The following is a 17,883-nucleotide window of genomic DNA, read 5'->3' on the forward strand; positions in this document are numbered from 1 at the left end:
AAAAATTTTTTTTTTCAAAAGATAAAAAATTTCTAATAGTCAAAACAGTTTTTCAACTCAAAGTGAACTGTAACTGTTAGAATATGTGAAAAATTACATTCTCAAATTTTTAATTTAAACTAAGTGCCATTAATTTTGGAAAAATCATTTAACTATAAAAAAAATTAGAAGATTTAGAACCAATTAAACATGGTGAAATTTTTGAAAGCATTCATATTCTTACTTAAAGCATTCATATTCTACTTTAAACGTAGAGAACTTTTTTATTGTATAAATGCAATTAATGTTTCTCAAGTTTTTCCTCGTGGTTGATTTAGAGAACTTTATGCGCCATGGCGCTTGTTGCTTTATGGTTTTTTGCGGACGTTTATAGAAAAGTTCGTTTCCTTTCAATATCGTTATCATTCCGATATGAAACCTGAAAAAAAAATCATAAGAATGACGAGAGTTCCGGTTTATACCGAGATTTAAACTAACTACAATACCGAATAAAATTTTTTTACCGATTTCTGTCGTAATTATTCCGATGAGACTTTTTTTTTCCGCCATCATATCGGAATGATAACAATACGGAAATGAAACGATACGTAGACCCTTAAGCTTGGTTTCCAATAGTTGTAGGAATGTCGTACAGCAGTTGCACAACAACTTTGTTTTATAATGGAAACATTTTCTAGTGTAAGTTGCACAACTTAACGTCGGTTGTACAACAAATTTTATGTTGTACAGCTGCGGTTGTGAGTTTTGAAAAAAATCTATTTCTGCAACGGTATTTTGTTTTTTGTGCAAAACGCGCAGCTTATTTTTTTAATAGAAACCACACAATAACTGTCGTACAACAATAAAGTTTACAAAATAACGCCATTGTGAGGAATTATTTTAACCTCCCCTGAGACACTAATGAGTCATTACTTTCTTTATGAACTTGACAATATTTTTTCCATCTGGTTTCGAATCATACAATTTACAAACTCCGCTCCCCTTTTACACAGTAGTACAACCGCCTTATTTTAACACATTGAATACGTTAAGACCATACATGCATTAACAACTTCATACATTAATACCTACACACATTAGCACCTACATACATTAACACCTACACACACGCTAATTGCATCTTGAAGACGTTATTCACAACACCATAATTTACAAAGCATGGCGATGGCTCCATTTTGTGTGTTAGAAAAAATCTCTAATGCAGGTTTTATGAGCGAAGTTCAAAAGTTTCCAGTTTTGTATGACAAGTTTGATAAGGAATTTAAAGACAAATGGAAAAAGAAAAATGTATGGGAAGAAATTGGTCGTCTGTCAAACTTCTCTGCTAATCAAGCGGAAGAAAAGTATAAAAGCATTCGAAGAAGTTATGGAAGGTGGCTGAAATCAAAATGAAATATTCCATCAGGTTCTGGAAGGAATTAATAGTTGTTTAGTTTTAACTCTGAATAAACTCTTTAATTATATTTTGCCATTCTTTTATGCCATTTGGGGCTCTGAGAAATATTTTTTTGAGAACTTCCCATATAGCACAACAAGTTTCGGATTTTCAACAGGTTTGAAGATCCGATTAATGAGAAAAGGTGTTCAAGTCTGTCAGGAGACATTCTTAAGTATCGATAAAAAAAAGTTCCCTATCAAATAGCATCATTTCTTGCACCAAATAATTAAACGTACCTTGCTTAACGCGTCTTTTAAATAGCACTCTGACCCAAAACGTATGCTTTCTTTTTTTTCGCTTTTTCGGCGTCTTAAAATTAAAATTATAACAAAAAGTCGATAATTTAGAGTGAGATTTTTTTTTACGAAGGCCATTTTTTGTTTGTTTACAACGGTTTTTTTTTAAAAGATTTTTGCGGTAATTCAATCTGATGGAAACATTGCGTTGCACAACAATTTACCGCACAACAAATCAAACGAACGTTGCACGACTTTTGTACGACATTTCTACAACTATTAGAAACCAATCTTTAGAAATGATACGCAGACCCTTACGGCAGACATCAAAGAATTGGTTTTTTAGAGTTTGCCATTATCACAAGCAAACTCGCGGGAAACTATAAAAGCTATAAAAACAACAACAATTAACTAGTTAACTGTTGTTAAATTGAATTCAATTGCGAGAAACTGTTAAAAACTTATAAGTTAATTTAAAATTAACGGGTTAACAAGAATTAATTTGGTGAGTTTTTTTCCCAATATTTTGTTAAAGTTTTGAATTGAAAAAAAAAAAAAAAACCCACTTAAAGGGAATATTCAAAGTTAATCTAAATTCTTACACATCTTTGTTTTGGATCAATTATTTTTATGTCAGGTTAAAATTTAAATAATTTACTTGTTCAATAAATTAGTTGATATAAAAAAGATGCTAAACTTTTGTGCTACGTTTGGATGTCCAAGTCGATCTAATCGTGATTTCTTTCTTTTGATTTGCGAAAAAAGTAACCAGGGAGAAGAAGGTAAAATGTTATCGAAGGAACGATGAGAACAATGGATTTATGTAGTAAAGTAATCCATAGGTGCAAGGGTGTATCACTTATTCTTTATAAATGTCTTTACCTTTAACATAATAAGAATTAATAAATGAGAAAAAGTATAAAAAAGCTCTTTAACTATAAATGGGAACCTTGAATTACCTACTCTACCATGAATAAGAACCTAGCTTTTGTACTACCACACCCACATCTTAACCCATTCTGAGACAAATTGATTATAAGAATTAAGATCTTTGTATGGTTCAGTTAAAAGGAGACAGAAAAGTAACCATGGGTAGTCAGTTTTTGACATTAAAGTAGAGATACAAGAAGTAAGATAAAATCAGAAAATCTACTCTAGCAAAACCATCTTATTTAAAACACTCTTCCAGCTCCTTTTCCGGAATTTTAACCTCTAGATTACCAGTTTATTAAACTAACTGGTTTCTTAAGGTTAGCAATCAATAAATGCTTACAGAAGTACTTCAGTAGGTTCAATTTCAAGTGCAATACGTTACAGGTTGTGCGCAGGCTGTGCGCAGGTTACAGTTAGCAAACTAAATCTTAGAAAAATGAATTACAATGTGACCTGTACATTTGTCAATAAAATTTATTTAAACAATAAAGTTGTTTAATGCTCAACTAATCTTACAATGTTTATTGCCTCGTGTTTCTTTTACTATTAAATTCTGTTATTAGGCTGCATTATTTTTGCGAATTTAAATATCAAAAATACTAACTTAATGCAAAAAAAATAAAAATTCATTTAACTTATATTATTACTGACTTAAAAATGTCGTGATTTCTTTAAAAATAAGTTTTTATTTTCTAATCATTTTCTGATATCCTTTTAAGGAATTCAATCAACACTGCTAGACTTTTTTGCAAACTCCTGCGCAGATCCTCCATATAGAAGATGGACGAGGAGTAGTATTGTTACAACAGATCCGATAGCCAAACTTTTAGCACGTGTTTCCACATACTCCGTAAACCGAGTTGAGTTTGGGAATCCGATCACACATCGCTCATGTGTCAAACAATTACAACCGTTGCTGCATGGAGCATAACCTCCTTCACCTATTTTAATGAATATTTTCATGTAAGATTACTGTTTAGTTTATAAAAAATTATGAAACAAACTTTAGATCCTCAAGTAAGAACTTTCGATTTGTAGTAGGTAATCGAATGTCATACTCGTTATTTACACCTGACTAGAAATATAGAATACTAGCTAATTTATAGAATAGAAAGAATAACAAAATTAACGCAACTATGGATTAAGTATTCTCAAGATTAGCATAAAGAATTGTAAATTACATAATGAAATTAAATAACGAAATTTTTTTACATGCACGTCGAACTTCGCGTGAAAATACATTTGCAACCAACACAGTCAAGAAGATGAGGTATAGCATTTTTTTCATCTTTGTATTGTTTTCTAAAATAAAAAAAAAAGTTGCTTTTAAGAACACAGTCTAGGTTTTTAAGTTAACCGCTGTAATAATGTGTAAAATAATTAATGAGTAAAATATTTAATGTGTAAAATAATTAATGTGTAAAATAATTAATGTGTAAAATAATTAATGTGTCAAATAGTTAATGTGTCAAAAAAATAATGTGTCAAATAATTAATGTGTCAAATAATTAGGATGTCAAATAATTAATGTGTAAAATAATTAATGTGTAAAATAATTAATGTGTAAAATAATTAATGTGTAAAATAATTAATGTGTAAAATAATTAATGTGTAAAATAATTAAAAGTCGAACAAGATTATGCATCTAAGGATTGCTATCAAATTGTAATCGAGGAGTAATTAAGATTTCATTTACAAGATAGATTATTTCAATACATGACAACATTTTAACAAATTTTTTTTTAAACTTATCCGCTGTAAGAATGTGTAAAATAATCGAAAAAAGTCGAAAAAGATTTTTTAAATCTAAGTAATATACTTACATAACGGCTTGTCTGTAAAATATCACTGATCTTATGGAAATTCATTAATAACTAATACGATTTCTCAATTTCGTTCCTTTACTTAAATTCTGTATTTACAGAGATTAAAAAGCGACAAAGTTGAATTATCATAAACAAAAACCAGTTTTAAGAATCAATTTCTTAGAGAAGTCCCTTTCGAAACTGTCTTAATCAGCATAATTCGAGAAGCTTGCAACAAAATAAAGGATTACCAAAAACAATAACTTAATCATTCCCAAAACTATTTATTAAGCGTCTGCGAATCGTTTTATTTCCGTATGACACTTATTTTCCAATACCATATCACTCCGATATGGTATTGGAAAAAAAGTGTCATAGGAATGACGAGAGTTCCGGTATATACCGAGATTTAAACTAGCTGCAACACCGGTTAAAAATTTTTTACCGATATTTTGTCGTAATCATTCCGATGACACTTTTTTTTTCCAATACTGTATCGGAATGATAACGATACTCAGACGCTTACTATTTATCGTCATGTGATTAAAACTAAAACGAAACAATGGAATTTTTTGAATATTTTAACAATTTTTAATATATCATTTTTAAAATAATTTTTTGAAAGAACCACTGAATCAACCTTGATGATCTTTTTAGCGTTTCAAAGCAAATTTATCTCCCTTTTAACAAAAGTAAAGGAAGATTTAAAAAAAGTTGAACTTGATTAAAAAGTGATTGTGGGGAGGTAGGGTAAGGTGGGAGCGGGAGGAGGGAGGTCAATTGTAATCTATAGTACTCCATTCAGGATATCGAAAAAGAACTAGTGCTTCTAAGCTCTTTCAAGAAATCTAAAAAGATATGGCTAAAAGACATACAGGAAGCTTAAAATTCATTTACTTTGGATTTTTCGTGAGCATTACATTTTTCCAACTTTAAAATAAAAGTTTCTTCCAAACTTCTAAGATCCACATGTCTTAAAGCTCATATCTTCATTAAGAAAGCAGTTGTACCCGCTAAAAATTGTCGTCATAAAATTAATATATCTTTTTCTTGTTTATTTGAAATAAATTAAAGGTTCACCATTGGCATCACCATTGTGAAAAAATAATAATAATAATATCCAAAGTAAATGAATTTTAAATTTTACACTTTTCAGGCCGTCCACAGCTGCCCATGGCTGATGCGACGTAAAAGGAAATAAAAAAAAAAAAAAAAAAAAAAAGACATACAGGAAGCAGAAATTACTTGGAGATTCCAACTGCAACTCAACAAAGTAGTATTTGTACCTCTTCTCTTTAGTATCAATGATCCTGATGCTTCCATCAAACATTTTTCTGATGATACTAATCTTAAATTAATTACAAACTCAAAACAAATATATGTATAAATCAGAATATGGCCAGTCTCGGTCCATGGCTTCGAGCAAGTAAAAGCTTATTGTGTACTAAAAGTAAAGTAAAAAAAAAATAGTTATGTTAAATGTATAAATTTTTTTTCTCCAGGAAAACTAACCAGAATCTTTCAAAATACTTGAACTTTAGAATAAGTGGTGGAAAACTGTCTTTGTCTTGTAATAACTTATATTGGTGTTGTGATAGATGAGGAATTTTCGCTTAAAACATAAATAACCCAATGATATATGTTAACCAGATATCTAACTCGCGCTTCCGTAGTGAAGCAAATTTTTTGCCAGTCCAGTTTTGTTTTGTCAGTCTGAAATGACGCAATTATAAATCAAAGCAAATCAAAAATGAATTATTGTCAGTTTAAAACGGCATTAAAAACTCTAAAAGCTTGCTTCACTTTTTCTTACGGAATTTTTGTGAAGTTAGACATCCACTTAATATATATCATTGAAATAACCTTACTCTCAAATTAAGCCGTTCCAATGGCTTTTTGTTTGAAAAAGTTGGAAAAAGTTCGACATGGTATCAACTTAGCAATTTAGGGTCACATTTACGATATGCATGTTAAGTTTGGGAATAAAGTGAAATTTCATTCAATGGGGCGGTGGTATCATTTGTCACTGAAGTACTTTTACCAGAGATGGTTTTAAAGCTGATGTCATTCCTAAAAATAAGAACAGAAAAAGTTGAGTTTTAACTTGAAAAAACTTGATGGAAAAATGATATGTATGTTTATTACTGATTAATCCCAATATCTACAGAGTGGAACTGAAGTGAGGGCCTTGACTTCGTTATTGAAAATCGCCTTAAAAGGCTGACTGAAATAAATTGATAAACTTTCCTTATTTTCGGTCACTAGGTGATTGAATATACAACTAGATTTTTTTGAAACCTTTTTAATTTTAAAATTTAACATATATTTTCATACTTGATGTTTTTGCTTTGCCATTATGAGTATAAATTTACCTATGATATATTTATAAAAAAAACACAAAAGCATCGTACATCATACATACATACATACATACATACATACATACATTTTATGGTCTTTTATTTGTATATATGTTTATGTTTACATGTAAATATTTGAAAGCATTATAGTATTTACTTTAGCTACATCTGATCTCTTTTAAAAGTAAATGTTTCGTTGTTATTTTTTTTTTTCATGCGTTCAGCTCTACGTCTTTTCCCTCCTATGATATTAAGTTTGGTATTTTTCTTTGATCAGGTCTTTAAATTTTCTTTTCTAAAACACCATTGCTGAATTGACATAAAAATAAAAAGTAACGGGAGCACCACATTCAAATTAACTGGGGTATCCTCAAAAAAAAACTCCGCAAAATGCAATGGCAAATGTTTCAATAAAAACATCTCTTAGTTTTAATGAAAATTAGATAATATGTAATTACAAACAAAAATTTATCGAAAATAATTGTTCTTTGATTATGTTTGCTGCTTATTTTAAAGATAGATCCCAAATCAGCCATTAGGAAAAAAGCGAAAAAAATCAATTACGTCTTTTGGCCTGATTAAGCTTCGACTTAATAAACCAAAAACGTGGTTGCTTCGTTGGACTGTGATTATGTTATTAAGTAATATATCTCAGTCAACTGCCCTGAAATTTGAAATCCAAATTGAAAACTTTTGAGGTTATTGTAAAAGCTTAGCCTACAATAGAAAATGTGGAAAGCGTAAAATGTTCAAAAATCAATTGAAAGAATCAATTTTCGTTTTGAAAAATGTCCCTCTAAAGGTAGTACAGCAGTGTTCGAGCATAAATAAATGAAGATTCAATACAGTTTGTCTTAAAAGATTTTAAGAAAAGAATTCATTAATAATATTAAATGTAAATTCGGCTTGCAAAGTAAACCCAATTTGATTATTTAAAAAAAATATATGCTTATACTTGTTTTTAGAAGTTTTATTGTTGTTTCATTATTGAGAGAAAAACTGTTCAGAATTTGTCTTAACAGTGTCATGAAGAAGTTATGTTAATAGATTTCAAGGAAAGAAAAGAATTGGTATCAAGTTGTGCCGTTCACAGCGGTATTGACAAAATTATACTTAGTTAATAAAAACTAGATGGAAAAATACGGATGGGTTGAACATGACTGCAGGAAAAGACTTTTTATGTACGATTTGCACCAAAGCTACCTAAATGAAAATACTTCTGCACCGTCATTCCATAGAAAGTCTCATACGAAGCGTACGTTTTGAAAGGGTTTTTGAAATAAACCCCAGTAAATATTTAGTTCGCACAAACAATCTGAAATGATCGCTTCGTAGGATTCAAGGAACAAGCTTCGATCTGCATTCTAAGCGTTAATGAGAAACTAAGATTAAGGAGCTCAATTCTAAAAACATCAAGAATGCCACTATATTCAGCTGTTTGATGAAAATGTTGATAAAACTTGCTGATCCAAAATTGTTGCAGTCAATAGTTTTGGTGGATTGTCTAACATGACTGGGAGAATCCGTGGATTGCAGAGCACAATGAGAGAAAAAGAAGAGATTTGTGAACATTGGTGTACATAAAATCTAAACTTGTTAGCGTAGAAATCTGTAGTGAATCAATCCGAGATTCGGAACACAATTAATCTGGTTCAACCATTAATTAGATTTTCCCGTTTTTCACTGACATTTTTCACCGACATTTTTTACCGACGTTTTTTACCGACATTTTCTGAAAGAAAAACCACCTTTTATTCTCTAACGTAATTTTTTCCAATCTGTTCACGTAAAAAAGTAAAACTGCACGCCAATACGACGTAGGAAATCAGATGTTAAAGAAACTACTCTCTCTTCTTGAATATCTTGGTTTTATGTTAAAACACGAGCGCTGCAGCAACGACCGCTCTCAGACAGGCTTCTTTAACAAACCACGCTTATTTTAGGCCCTATAACAAACAACTGCAATTAAACTCAATTGATCCACCTTATAGAAAACGTGCATATACATAACAATTTTAGTCAAATATTTAAGGTTATTTGCAATGTTTGCATATATTTGACAAGCACTTTCCACAAACAGGTTTCTTACAATTTGCACATACTGTTGATGTCAGATGACGTTTGCTGTTTGTTTTTATCTGACATCCCAAACGAGTTGATGTATTGCTGTTGGTAGCTACTGTGGTATTACTGTTGGCAGCAACAAGAGATTTTCGGTGAGTAATATTTGCTTCTCTTAACTGTTCAGATAAAGTGAAAAGAAAACTTTCGTCTCGAAATTTTTTGTTGTGTACCTTTTTTAAAAATGAGCCAAGCGTTTGCACCAGTCAAGTCTAAAATATTTAAGAAAACAGCAAGCGGCCAGCGTCGGCACCCAGATTTTGTTGACATTTGTCGACACATTGAATCTAACAAACCAACTCCACATTTATTCGCATAGTAATAAAGTATTCCCTCTGGTTTCTTCTTCCCATCACATTGCTTAGTCGCCCCTCTATGAAGTGTTGATAATAAAATTACAGTTTTCTTCTTCTTTGCCTGGTAGACAATCAAGTTCAATGGGCCATTTATGCTGAAAGTCGAATCGTAAAGTGGAAGTGGATCAAATGTTGGAATTTCTTTTCTGCTATGTTTAATTGTTCTAACAATTGGCGTTTTCTTTTGAAAAAGTTTTGTTGTAAGATCGACACTTGTAAAAACGTTGTCTGTAGTAACATTATACCCGCGGCCTAAATAATGTTCCATTAGTGACATGACCACATGAGTACCCAAATTTTCTACACGGCTTTCATCTTTACCTAGATAAGGTTTGATACTGAGACAATATTTAGTCTTTGGATCAGCTAAAATCCAGAATTTTGTTCCAAACTTGTCCGGTTTATTAGGCATATACTGTGTAAAGCGACACCGAGCTTTAGTTGGGAACAACTGCTCGTCAATTGTTTAAGATTCCTCAGGTATGTAATATTTTTGGCTGTTTTCTACAAATCTTGTCATCACTCATGACATAACAGCAAGTTTATCACTTTGGAGGAGCTCTCTACGTTTTGAACGTATATCAAATCTAATGTTTTTCATGATGTCTTCAAATCGAGAACGCGGCATAGTTTCTATAAAAGCTTTGTTGCCATATTTTTCAGACCATAGGAATTTAACTAGAAAATTTCTTGCGTTCATGCATCCGCGAAGATATGTTAGGCCTATGAAAACATCAAGTTCAATGTCGCTTACATTCCATTCCTTCATTTGATAAATTGGCAGATAAAACAGTACATTTTTTTGATAAAGCGTGTAAACCCTTCATTCATAATTAGTCTAAATGCATCAATAGGTATCAAAACATTACGACAATAAGAAGTTGTTCCGCATTTGGCAGTAAACACATTCTGAGTTTGAAATCTTCCAGTTACCTCAGCTTTTGACACAATAGTCCATTTTACATCTCTACGAGTTTTAACAGTTAAATCATTACTCCCACCGCATCAACTTTCTTCTACGTCATCATCGCTACTGCTTTCTGAATTGTAAACAAAAGCATTACTTTCATCGTCATCAGAAAGATTATCTTCAACAACATTTGCCTCGTCATTTTCTTTTGTTGAATCTGATTCATCACCACTGTAGATTTCCGAGAGTTCTTGTAATATGAACAAACGCTGTTGCGCCGACACACGTTTTGGACGTTGATATGTAACTGATTGGTCAATTGAAAGAGGATGTGCTGCAACAGAGGTTTTTGATGATGAAGCACTTAAGCGCTTGCTGAACTTAAGCGTTTCATTATAATATTAATAGCTTTTCTGATATTTTTCTACAGGTCAATATAGTAGTAAGTTTCATACTGTAAAGCAGTAATATTGGTGTACATGTGGTGGCAGCATAGTTATACCAATTACGTGGAAACAATATTTTATTTTATTCGCTAACGTTTGCATTTTATTTTATTTTTTTTTTCGGTTTAAATAATCTGTATAAATATGCTGGTAGTTCAGATTTAGGCAAATCATGCTACTAAGCTTCTACTTAGAGTAAAACGCGCCGTAATTTGGGCATAAAACCTTTGTATATATATGTAGGGTGAAAGAAATTTACATATTTAATATAACTTACATCAAAATTAACAGTTTTAAATGTTAGTTTTATACATTTAAACAAGAAAATAAGTCTAAATGCATATAAATGTTAAGTTGGATCAATTGATCCACTTTGGGGTTTCTAGGTATGTAAAAAACCTGGGGCTTCAAGTGTTAAAGAAATTTTAATTTTTAAATGTTCACTTTTTCCTCTTTTACTTTTATCTTTATACCAGTATTCACTTTCGTGAATAGGCAAAGTGGTATTGCAATAAAAAGCATCTATTAATAGATAAAAAGTATTCAAATTAAAAGACCAAACTTATCTTTTTTATAAATTCTTATCGCATTAATAAAAAAAAATAATAATAATAATAAGTAAAAGCTATTCTTTGAATGATTTATTAAAAGGTGATTAACTCTGTACATTACATAGAAAAGGTCACTCGATAACTGGGAAGAGAAAAGTTCGATCAGCTTTGATAACTGGGAAGAGAAAGAGGACATTTTTAATATTTGAGCCAGGAAATCATTTTTTCTTCAAGGAAATCAAATTTATCACTTAAAAGCCAAATTCTTTCACTACATGCAAGTTGTTGTGTTGTGTTACTACATGCAAAATGTTGTGCAAGTTGTGGCAATGCATTACGGCGCTGGTTTAAAAAAAAAAAAACCGGTATAAAGTTCAATATCAAAAAGAAATGCACTCGCAAAACCTAAAATGCACTCGCAAAACCTAAAAATGTCTCTCTCGGCTAACTGCTCCAACCTGTAAATATGGTTCTAAAAACATTAACGCGCCAACTTAGTCAATTAACAACAACTTGAAGACTGCACTTCATTTACCGGTGCAGATAAGTAAATAATTTGCAAAGCCACCATAAAAACGACGCGAAACAACGCGCGAGTATAACGTTCAAAACAAGAATGATTGAAAATTTTTACCGAAAAAGAGACAAAAAAAGAGCAAAACCATGGTTGCCAGACGAAGGATCTTCCTTTAAAAAGCATTTTTTTTGGGGCCTTTCTCACCTTTAGTTTCACTTAAGTGAGGTTACAAAGAATAAATTTTTTATGGTTTTACATTTACTTCACTTTTATTTTTCATTTCATTGAAAACTGAATCAACTCAAAAAAAGTACACAAAAAAAAAACGAAAGTTAAAAAAAACTTTTCATAAAAAAACTGAAAGATATTTCCCAACTCAAAAATAAACCTTAATGAATAAAAACAACAAACAAAATTAATAACTAAACTTATGTAAAATTTGCTTCATCTTTTTCTTACTAAATATTTGCTCGGTGTTGTAAAATGTTAGTAAAATGTAATTTACTTCAGTAGTAAAAAAACCAGCAAGTGTCAAAGAGTTTTAACAAAACATAAAACTTCAAAATAGACTCCAAAATAAAGATTGTACTTCAATAAATGGTAGTCTTGGTTTTAGGAGTCCTTGATCCTATTACGTAAACAAAAAGTTTTCTTTAGTTATTGTGAGAACTGATAAATTTAATGTAAGAATTTGCTTTCAGTGACAGATTTTCTTGTTTATATAAATGTTGTTTTTGTTAAAACATCATGAAAAATTCCGTCTTCAATTCTCCTTAAGTTACATTTGTATCTTCTTCATCTTTTTATGAGGAACTCTCAGCCTTGATCTTAATATATATTTGCTCTTATAAAACAAAAGTGCTTATGTGGAAGAGGCTGTAGTCGCATCTTCTAGAAAAGGACATTAGTTTGTGTCTGAATCCTGCGTTTTTTTTCCAATTTTTTAAAAAATATTGAAATTGAGTAAAACTTAGTGAAAGTCAGCTCTTTGAAATTCAGAAATTTTACTCGACAAAAAGCTTTTAACTATAGGATCGCTGTTATGTTGGTGTCTGTAAAGATCTCCTTTGAACCTTAAAACCAAAAACCGTGGAAATAAAAAATTTTTAAATTTGTTTTGATATTCACTTTGCGCCCAGAGAAAATTTTCTTTTGCACAAGAGAAAAACAATATTTTTTAGTTTTTATGTCTGAGCTTTGTAAAGTATAACGGAGATGGTTCTGGTAGTAGGAACAAGAATTCGGATGCCGTCAACTTTTATTTAATGTAAATATTTTTACAAAAAATAAACAACATAAAATATCGCTTTTCGGACTCCGCCATTGAATATATAAAAACTTTTATTTTAAACGGTCTGAAAACTATTAGACGCAAACGATATCAACATTGCTTGACCTGTTTGCAAACTCCGCCACAGATCTTCCAGGTCGATGATGGACGAGGAGTGTCATTGTTGCAACAGATCTCATCATCAAATTTGTAGCACGACTTTCCGCATACTCCGTAAACATTGTTGGGTAGGGGAATATCATTACAACATCGCTCGTGTGTCAAGCTGTAACAACCGCTACCGCATGGTTTATAATCCCCTTCACCTATTTTAATGAATATTTTTATATATGATTTTAATGAATATTTTTCTATAAGATTTATGTTTATTTTTTAAATAATCCTAAAAAATAAACTTTTGGTTTGTAGTAGGTAATCAATCGAATGTCATACTCGTTATTTACTGCTGACTACAAATAGAGAATACCACCTGATTTTTACGATTTGAAATCCAGTTTAAATGATATAGGCTTAAAATACACATTTATAAACAGATCAATGTAATAAAAAGAATAACAAAATCAATACAATTACGGATTACTTTTTCTCAAGTTTTATGTAATGAATTATAATTTATATAACAAAGCTAAATGATGAATTAAAAACTTTTTTTTACATTCACGTGGAGCTTCTGATGGAAAAACCTCAACATTTTCAAATGGAAAAGCATCAGCAACCAGCACAGCCAAGAACATTAGGCATAGCATTGTTTTCATTTTTGTACTACATTTTAAAATAAATTAATACAAAATAAAAAATTGTTCAGCTTTTGAATGATGAACAAATTAAATAATTCTAATAAAGAGTCCTCAATAAAAATGCATAAAAAGTATTTAATTTTACCAGCAAGATTTTTAAATTGCAGAAAAATGCTTACATAACTTTCTTCAAACGGCTCTGTAGGCTCTTCGTGTCAATGTCAAAACTGTTCACGTAGCTGCCCACTCTCTAAAGCATCATTTATAGAAATTGAGTAAGAAACGAAAGCAAACAAACGTAAACAGAAACCTGGTTTAACAATTAAGTTTCACGAAATACACGTCGAAATCGAAACATGAGTTGTGATTTCAGGCGTTTAAATATTTAAAAATATTTTATGCCTTTTTTTTGCCTTTTAAGGGATTTGCGTCGCCTAAATATGATCGCTGGTGTTGGCTGTAAAGATTTTTTCTTTCGATTTTGTAAAAGAAATCTTAATTTAAAACTAAATAGTTCTGTTTGACTTTTGGAAAAGTAAAAAAGTCCATCGGAAGATGTGTTTTTAGAGTTTTAAGGTTTTGAAGTACTAAATAGTTTTATTGATTGCAACTAGCTATTGATTTAGCTGCAGAAATAAAAAAATTGTTTTACACAAAAAAAAAAAAACGACAATAAATATACAAATGTATTTACATTTATATTCTTCATTTCAAAAAAAAAAAAAAGCTTTTGCAGAAGAAAATGTACTTTTAAAAAATAAAATTTTCTTCTTTTTCTTAGAAATTTTTTGGGTTTTCATTTTACTCAAGTAAAATTAATCCTCTTTCAGACACAACTTTCAGATGATTGATGATGATTTGATGATTTTAGATGGTTTAAAGGCCTCACCTTTTGACCTTGCTTCACTATTAGCTGGAATCCTCAATAACACTTATGCAATAACACTTATTATATCACATACTTTGTCTGGTATAGCATGTAGTAAGTTTGCTATAGGTGATTCACTTAATCATCTAATATAAAACACTCTTCCAGCTCCTGTGAACAGTTCTTACCACAAGGAAATTATGTTTCGCATGCCTAGTTTTCAATTCAATGCCATTGATGGCTTTAAAAAAGGAATAGAATTCTAGTTGTCTTCATTATATTGAAACTGGTTAGACTTTCGGTGAGATAAGCAGCGCGATGCAGATTTTCCACTGCTTTTACAAAATACCTTTTGATAAAGAAATATTTATTTCAATTCATTTTTTCTGAGTAATGAATCACGAGATTTATTTTTTATACTTATTTCAGTATGTATATATATATATATATATATATATATATATATATATATATATATATATATATATATATATACATATATATATATATATATATATATATATATATATATATATATATATATATATATATATATATATATATATATATTTATATTCTCAATTATGCTGAACATTTTAAAGATTTTAAACTTAGATTGTTTTGCAACTAGAAAAATAACTTCTTAAACCATTTCGTGTTACCATGAACCTCACCAGCCCTCTAGTTACGATTATGCCAATATTTGCTACAGTGCATAAGCAAACAACTTGATTCTTTAAGCTTACGCAGCATAAGCAAACAATTTGATTCTTAAAACAATGAGATTCTTTAAGACTCTTTAAAAACGTTCCAAAACTGAGTAAATCTGTGGAGGAAATAAAGCTTTTGATCTAATTTAGGAAAAACCCGACAGGTTTTTGTCAAAATCCACGAATGATTTCCGTGCTCTTTTCTCGATGTAACTTGCGGAGTTTGTGAATTATAAATTATTATTTACTTTCTGGTTTTCGGTCCATCAAAAACACCGGGTGTTTTTTTTTGTCATAACCCAGACCAGAAAATCTACAATCGCATTACAACTGTCAACAAAATCATTTTCAGTTAAAAAGAAGTTTAACTGTTCTTTTTCCTTCATTTGAGAGGAAAAATTATCATCATTAGATTCCAGGCCTATAGAAAAGAACTTGACGTGATAGGCAAAAACTGAAGCCATTCCTGAAATTGGCAACCACAAATTTGCTTAAATCAGTTCGCAGAACTTTAAACAGCGGAAAAAGAGTTAAATTTTGCTGACCAGTGTTATTGCTTAAAAATATAGAAGAAAGGTGTGCAAACAACTAACTTAATTTGCTGAAAAACCATTAAAAATCTCTCAATTGTTTTTTGTTTTAGAATTACTCTTAAACTAATTATCAAATGCTAATTAATATGAAGAGTGTAGTTGAAAATAGTTTATCAGGATTAAAGCCAAACTTTGCATCTAACTTCTTCTATTAAATGTTTGACCTTTTTACAGTTTTTATGTAAAATTCTTTTGATGTGTAATGTGGGCAGGTCAGCGGCGTGTCAGTATCCTTCCCTGAAACATTTTACAAAGATTACACATGTTTCAATGCAGGACGTAACATGTCCATGTCAGCATTTACAAAGTAGATTTTCTCAGTACACGATGTAACATGCCTTGTACTGATATTTACTAGGTACATTTTTAAAATAGATAACAAGCGTAGTTAACCTGTTCGTTACTTTGTAAAGTAAACAAAAATCGCTTCATGTAAACACATGAAGCGGTTTTCATTTTGACATTTGAAAAAAAATTAACTTCAAAATGACAACAATTTGTATTTTCTTATTATAAATGGCTTTTACAGTTTTTACAGATACTTTCAGTTGGCTTTTATAGTTTTTATAGATGCTTTCGGCTTTTATAGTTTTGAAACAATTGCGAAAAAAAAAAGATTTCCAACACATGTATTGTTTTCTCGAGGTTCTCATCCAATCTGAAAAATTTATTTTGAAGGCCTTTCGAATTGCCATACCCGATCATTACAAGTTTCTTTCAAGAAGAATCTCGTTACGTTAGCGAAAATGTTAGTGGGAAGATAAAAGAATACTGAGTGTGCAAAAAAAGTGCTAGATAAGACTTTTTGAGACGAACAGCACACGTTAAACAAATTTGCTGATAAAACGGCTGATAAAATTATTCACACGGTTTACACGAATCTGATTTAAGCAATTGTATTATCGGTATGACGTCAGAGACCGGTAGTGTAATTTGACATAATTAAGGAAATAAAAAAACAATTTTCAGAATTGTAAAAATTCCTCAGTCATAGTAAAAAATGTAGAACTAGATTTAACACAGTCTAAACTATTAAACACAGCATTAAATGTTTTACTAAAAGTGTAATCAAAAATTTATCCGCCAACAATTTATCCGCCATGATGACTTTAAAAACACTTTTCCTTTCTCCTTTGAAAAAATGAAAAGAAACCATTGAAGTGCTATATACCAAACCAACCAAATGCCGTATACCGAGTCAATCGAAATATCGTATACCTAACCCATCGAAATATTATAAACCTAACCAATTAAATAAAACATAGCTTTTAGCTCCTATATCTAACTATTTAACATTTAAGAGACCATGAGCGCTTTTAATGGTCTCAAATGGGTTGAGTTATCGTGAGTAGTAGGAAAATGCCGGTTCTGGGACATTTCATACTAACCTAGGATTGAAGCAGAATATTTTCTTATCATGTCCCAGAACCGACATGTAATAAATCGTTGATGAAACGAATCTCATAAACTAAAAGCTGTTGTGTTTTTAGATGTGTAATTTCATGATGAAAGTATATCATGAAATTTAAATGAGATTTTTTTTTTCATCATTATAGAATTAAATTTAGAAAAGGGATGCTTGAAAAGGGTGAATTAGGTCCTAGAAGTAAACCAGATCCAACAGATTCATATTTTTTACCGTTTTTGGCATAAACTCCTTCTTTTAAGGAGCTTCCACTTACCCACGGTGTTAAAAACATTCCTGATCCTGCAGCAGTCATTTTCATTCCTTTTCCGTTCTTTTTCAAGTAAATGACGCCTTTTCCAGCAATTTTATCGACCATGGCAGCTCCTGCAGAAGATCCAACACCTGCTAATAATCCGGTAGCCAAAGCAGGAACGACTCTCGTCGCAAGTGTGCTACCTAGCATCCCCAAGAGTGGAAGCAAAGCACCGATAAATCCGCCTTCTATTTTGGAGTTGTAAGATAATTGTTTTTTGCTCAGTTTGAGGGTGACTCCGGTTCCGTTGGTGTACGCTTTTGTAATTTTATTCAATTGGGCTTTCGTCA

The 17,883-nt window shown here is 30.8% G+C and overlaps 1 protein-coding gene and 1 long non-coding RNA gene across 3 annotated transcripts; both read right to left on the reverse strand.

Moving 5' to 3' along the window:
• Positions 1-3,063: 3,063 nt before the first annotated feature.
• On the reverse strand, positions 3,064-4,740 carry LOC149891302 (uncharacterized). Its single transcript, XR_016451001.1, has 3 exons — positions 4,431-4,740; positions 3,820-3,909; positions 3,064-3,548 (listed from the first exon to the last, which is right to left on the reverse strand). It is a non-coding gene; the product is annotated as an uncharacterized LOC149891302 (long non-coding RNA).
• Positions 4,741-12,919: 8,179 nt separating this feature from the next.
• LOC149891303 (uncharacterized) lies at positions 12,920-14,941 on the reverse strand. 2 transcript variants are annotated; one of them, XM_090083154.1, is made up of 3 exons: positions 13,881-14,941; positions 13,620-13,726; positions 12,920-13,269 (listed from the first exon to the last, which is right to left on the reverse strand). In XM_090083154.1, the coding sequence occupies exons 2-3, from the start codon at positions 13,717-13,719 to the stop codon at positions 13,055-13,057; spliced, it is 315 nt and encodes a 104-aa protein (XP_089939280.1). In that variant the 5' UTR covers positions 13,720-13,726; positions 13,881-14,941; the 3' UTR covers positions 12,920-13,054. The 2 variants fall into 2 exon arrangements, with proteins under 2 accessions (XP_089939280.1, XP_089939281.1); XM_090083155.1 differs by lacking the exon at positions 13,881-14,941 and adding an exon at positions 13,847-13,870.
• Between the last annotated feature and the right edge of the window lie 2,942 nt (positions 14,942-17,883).

Source organism: Hydra viridissima, unplaced genomic scaffold (genome assembly GCF_058129835.1).
Source record: "Hydra viridissima isolate aposymbiotic clone 2 unplaced genomic scaffold, HvirCarnegie_v1 scaffold_3, whole genome shotgun sequence".
Taxonomy (NCBI): Eukaryota; Metazoa; Cnidaria; class Hydrozoa; order Anthoathecata; family Hydridae; genus Hydra; species Hydra viridissima.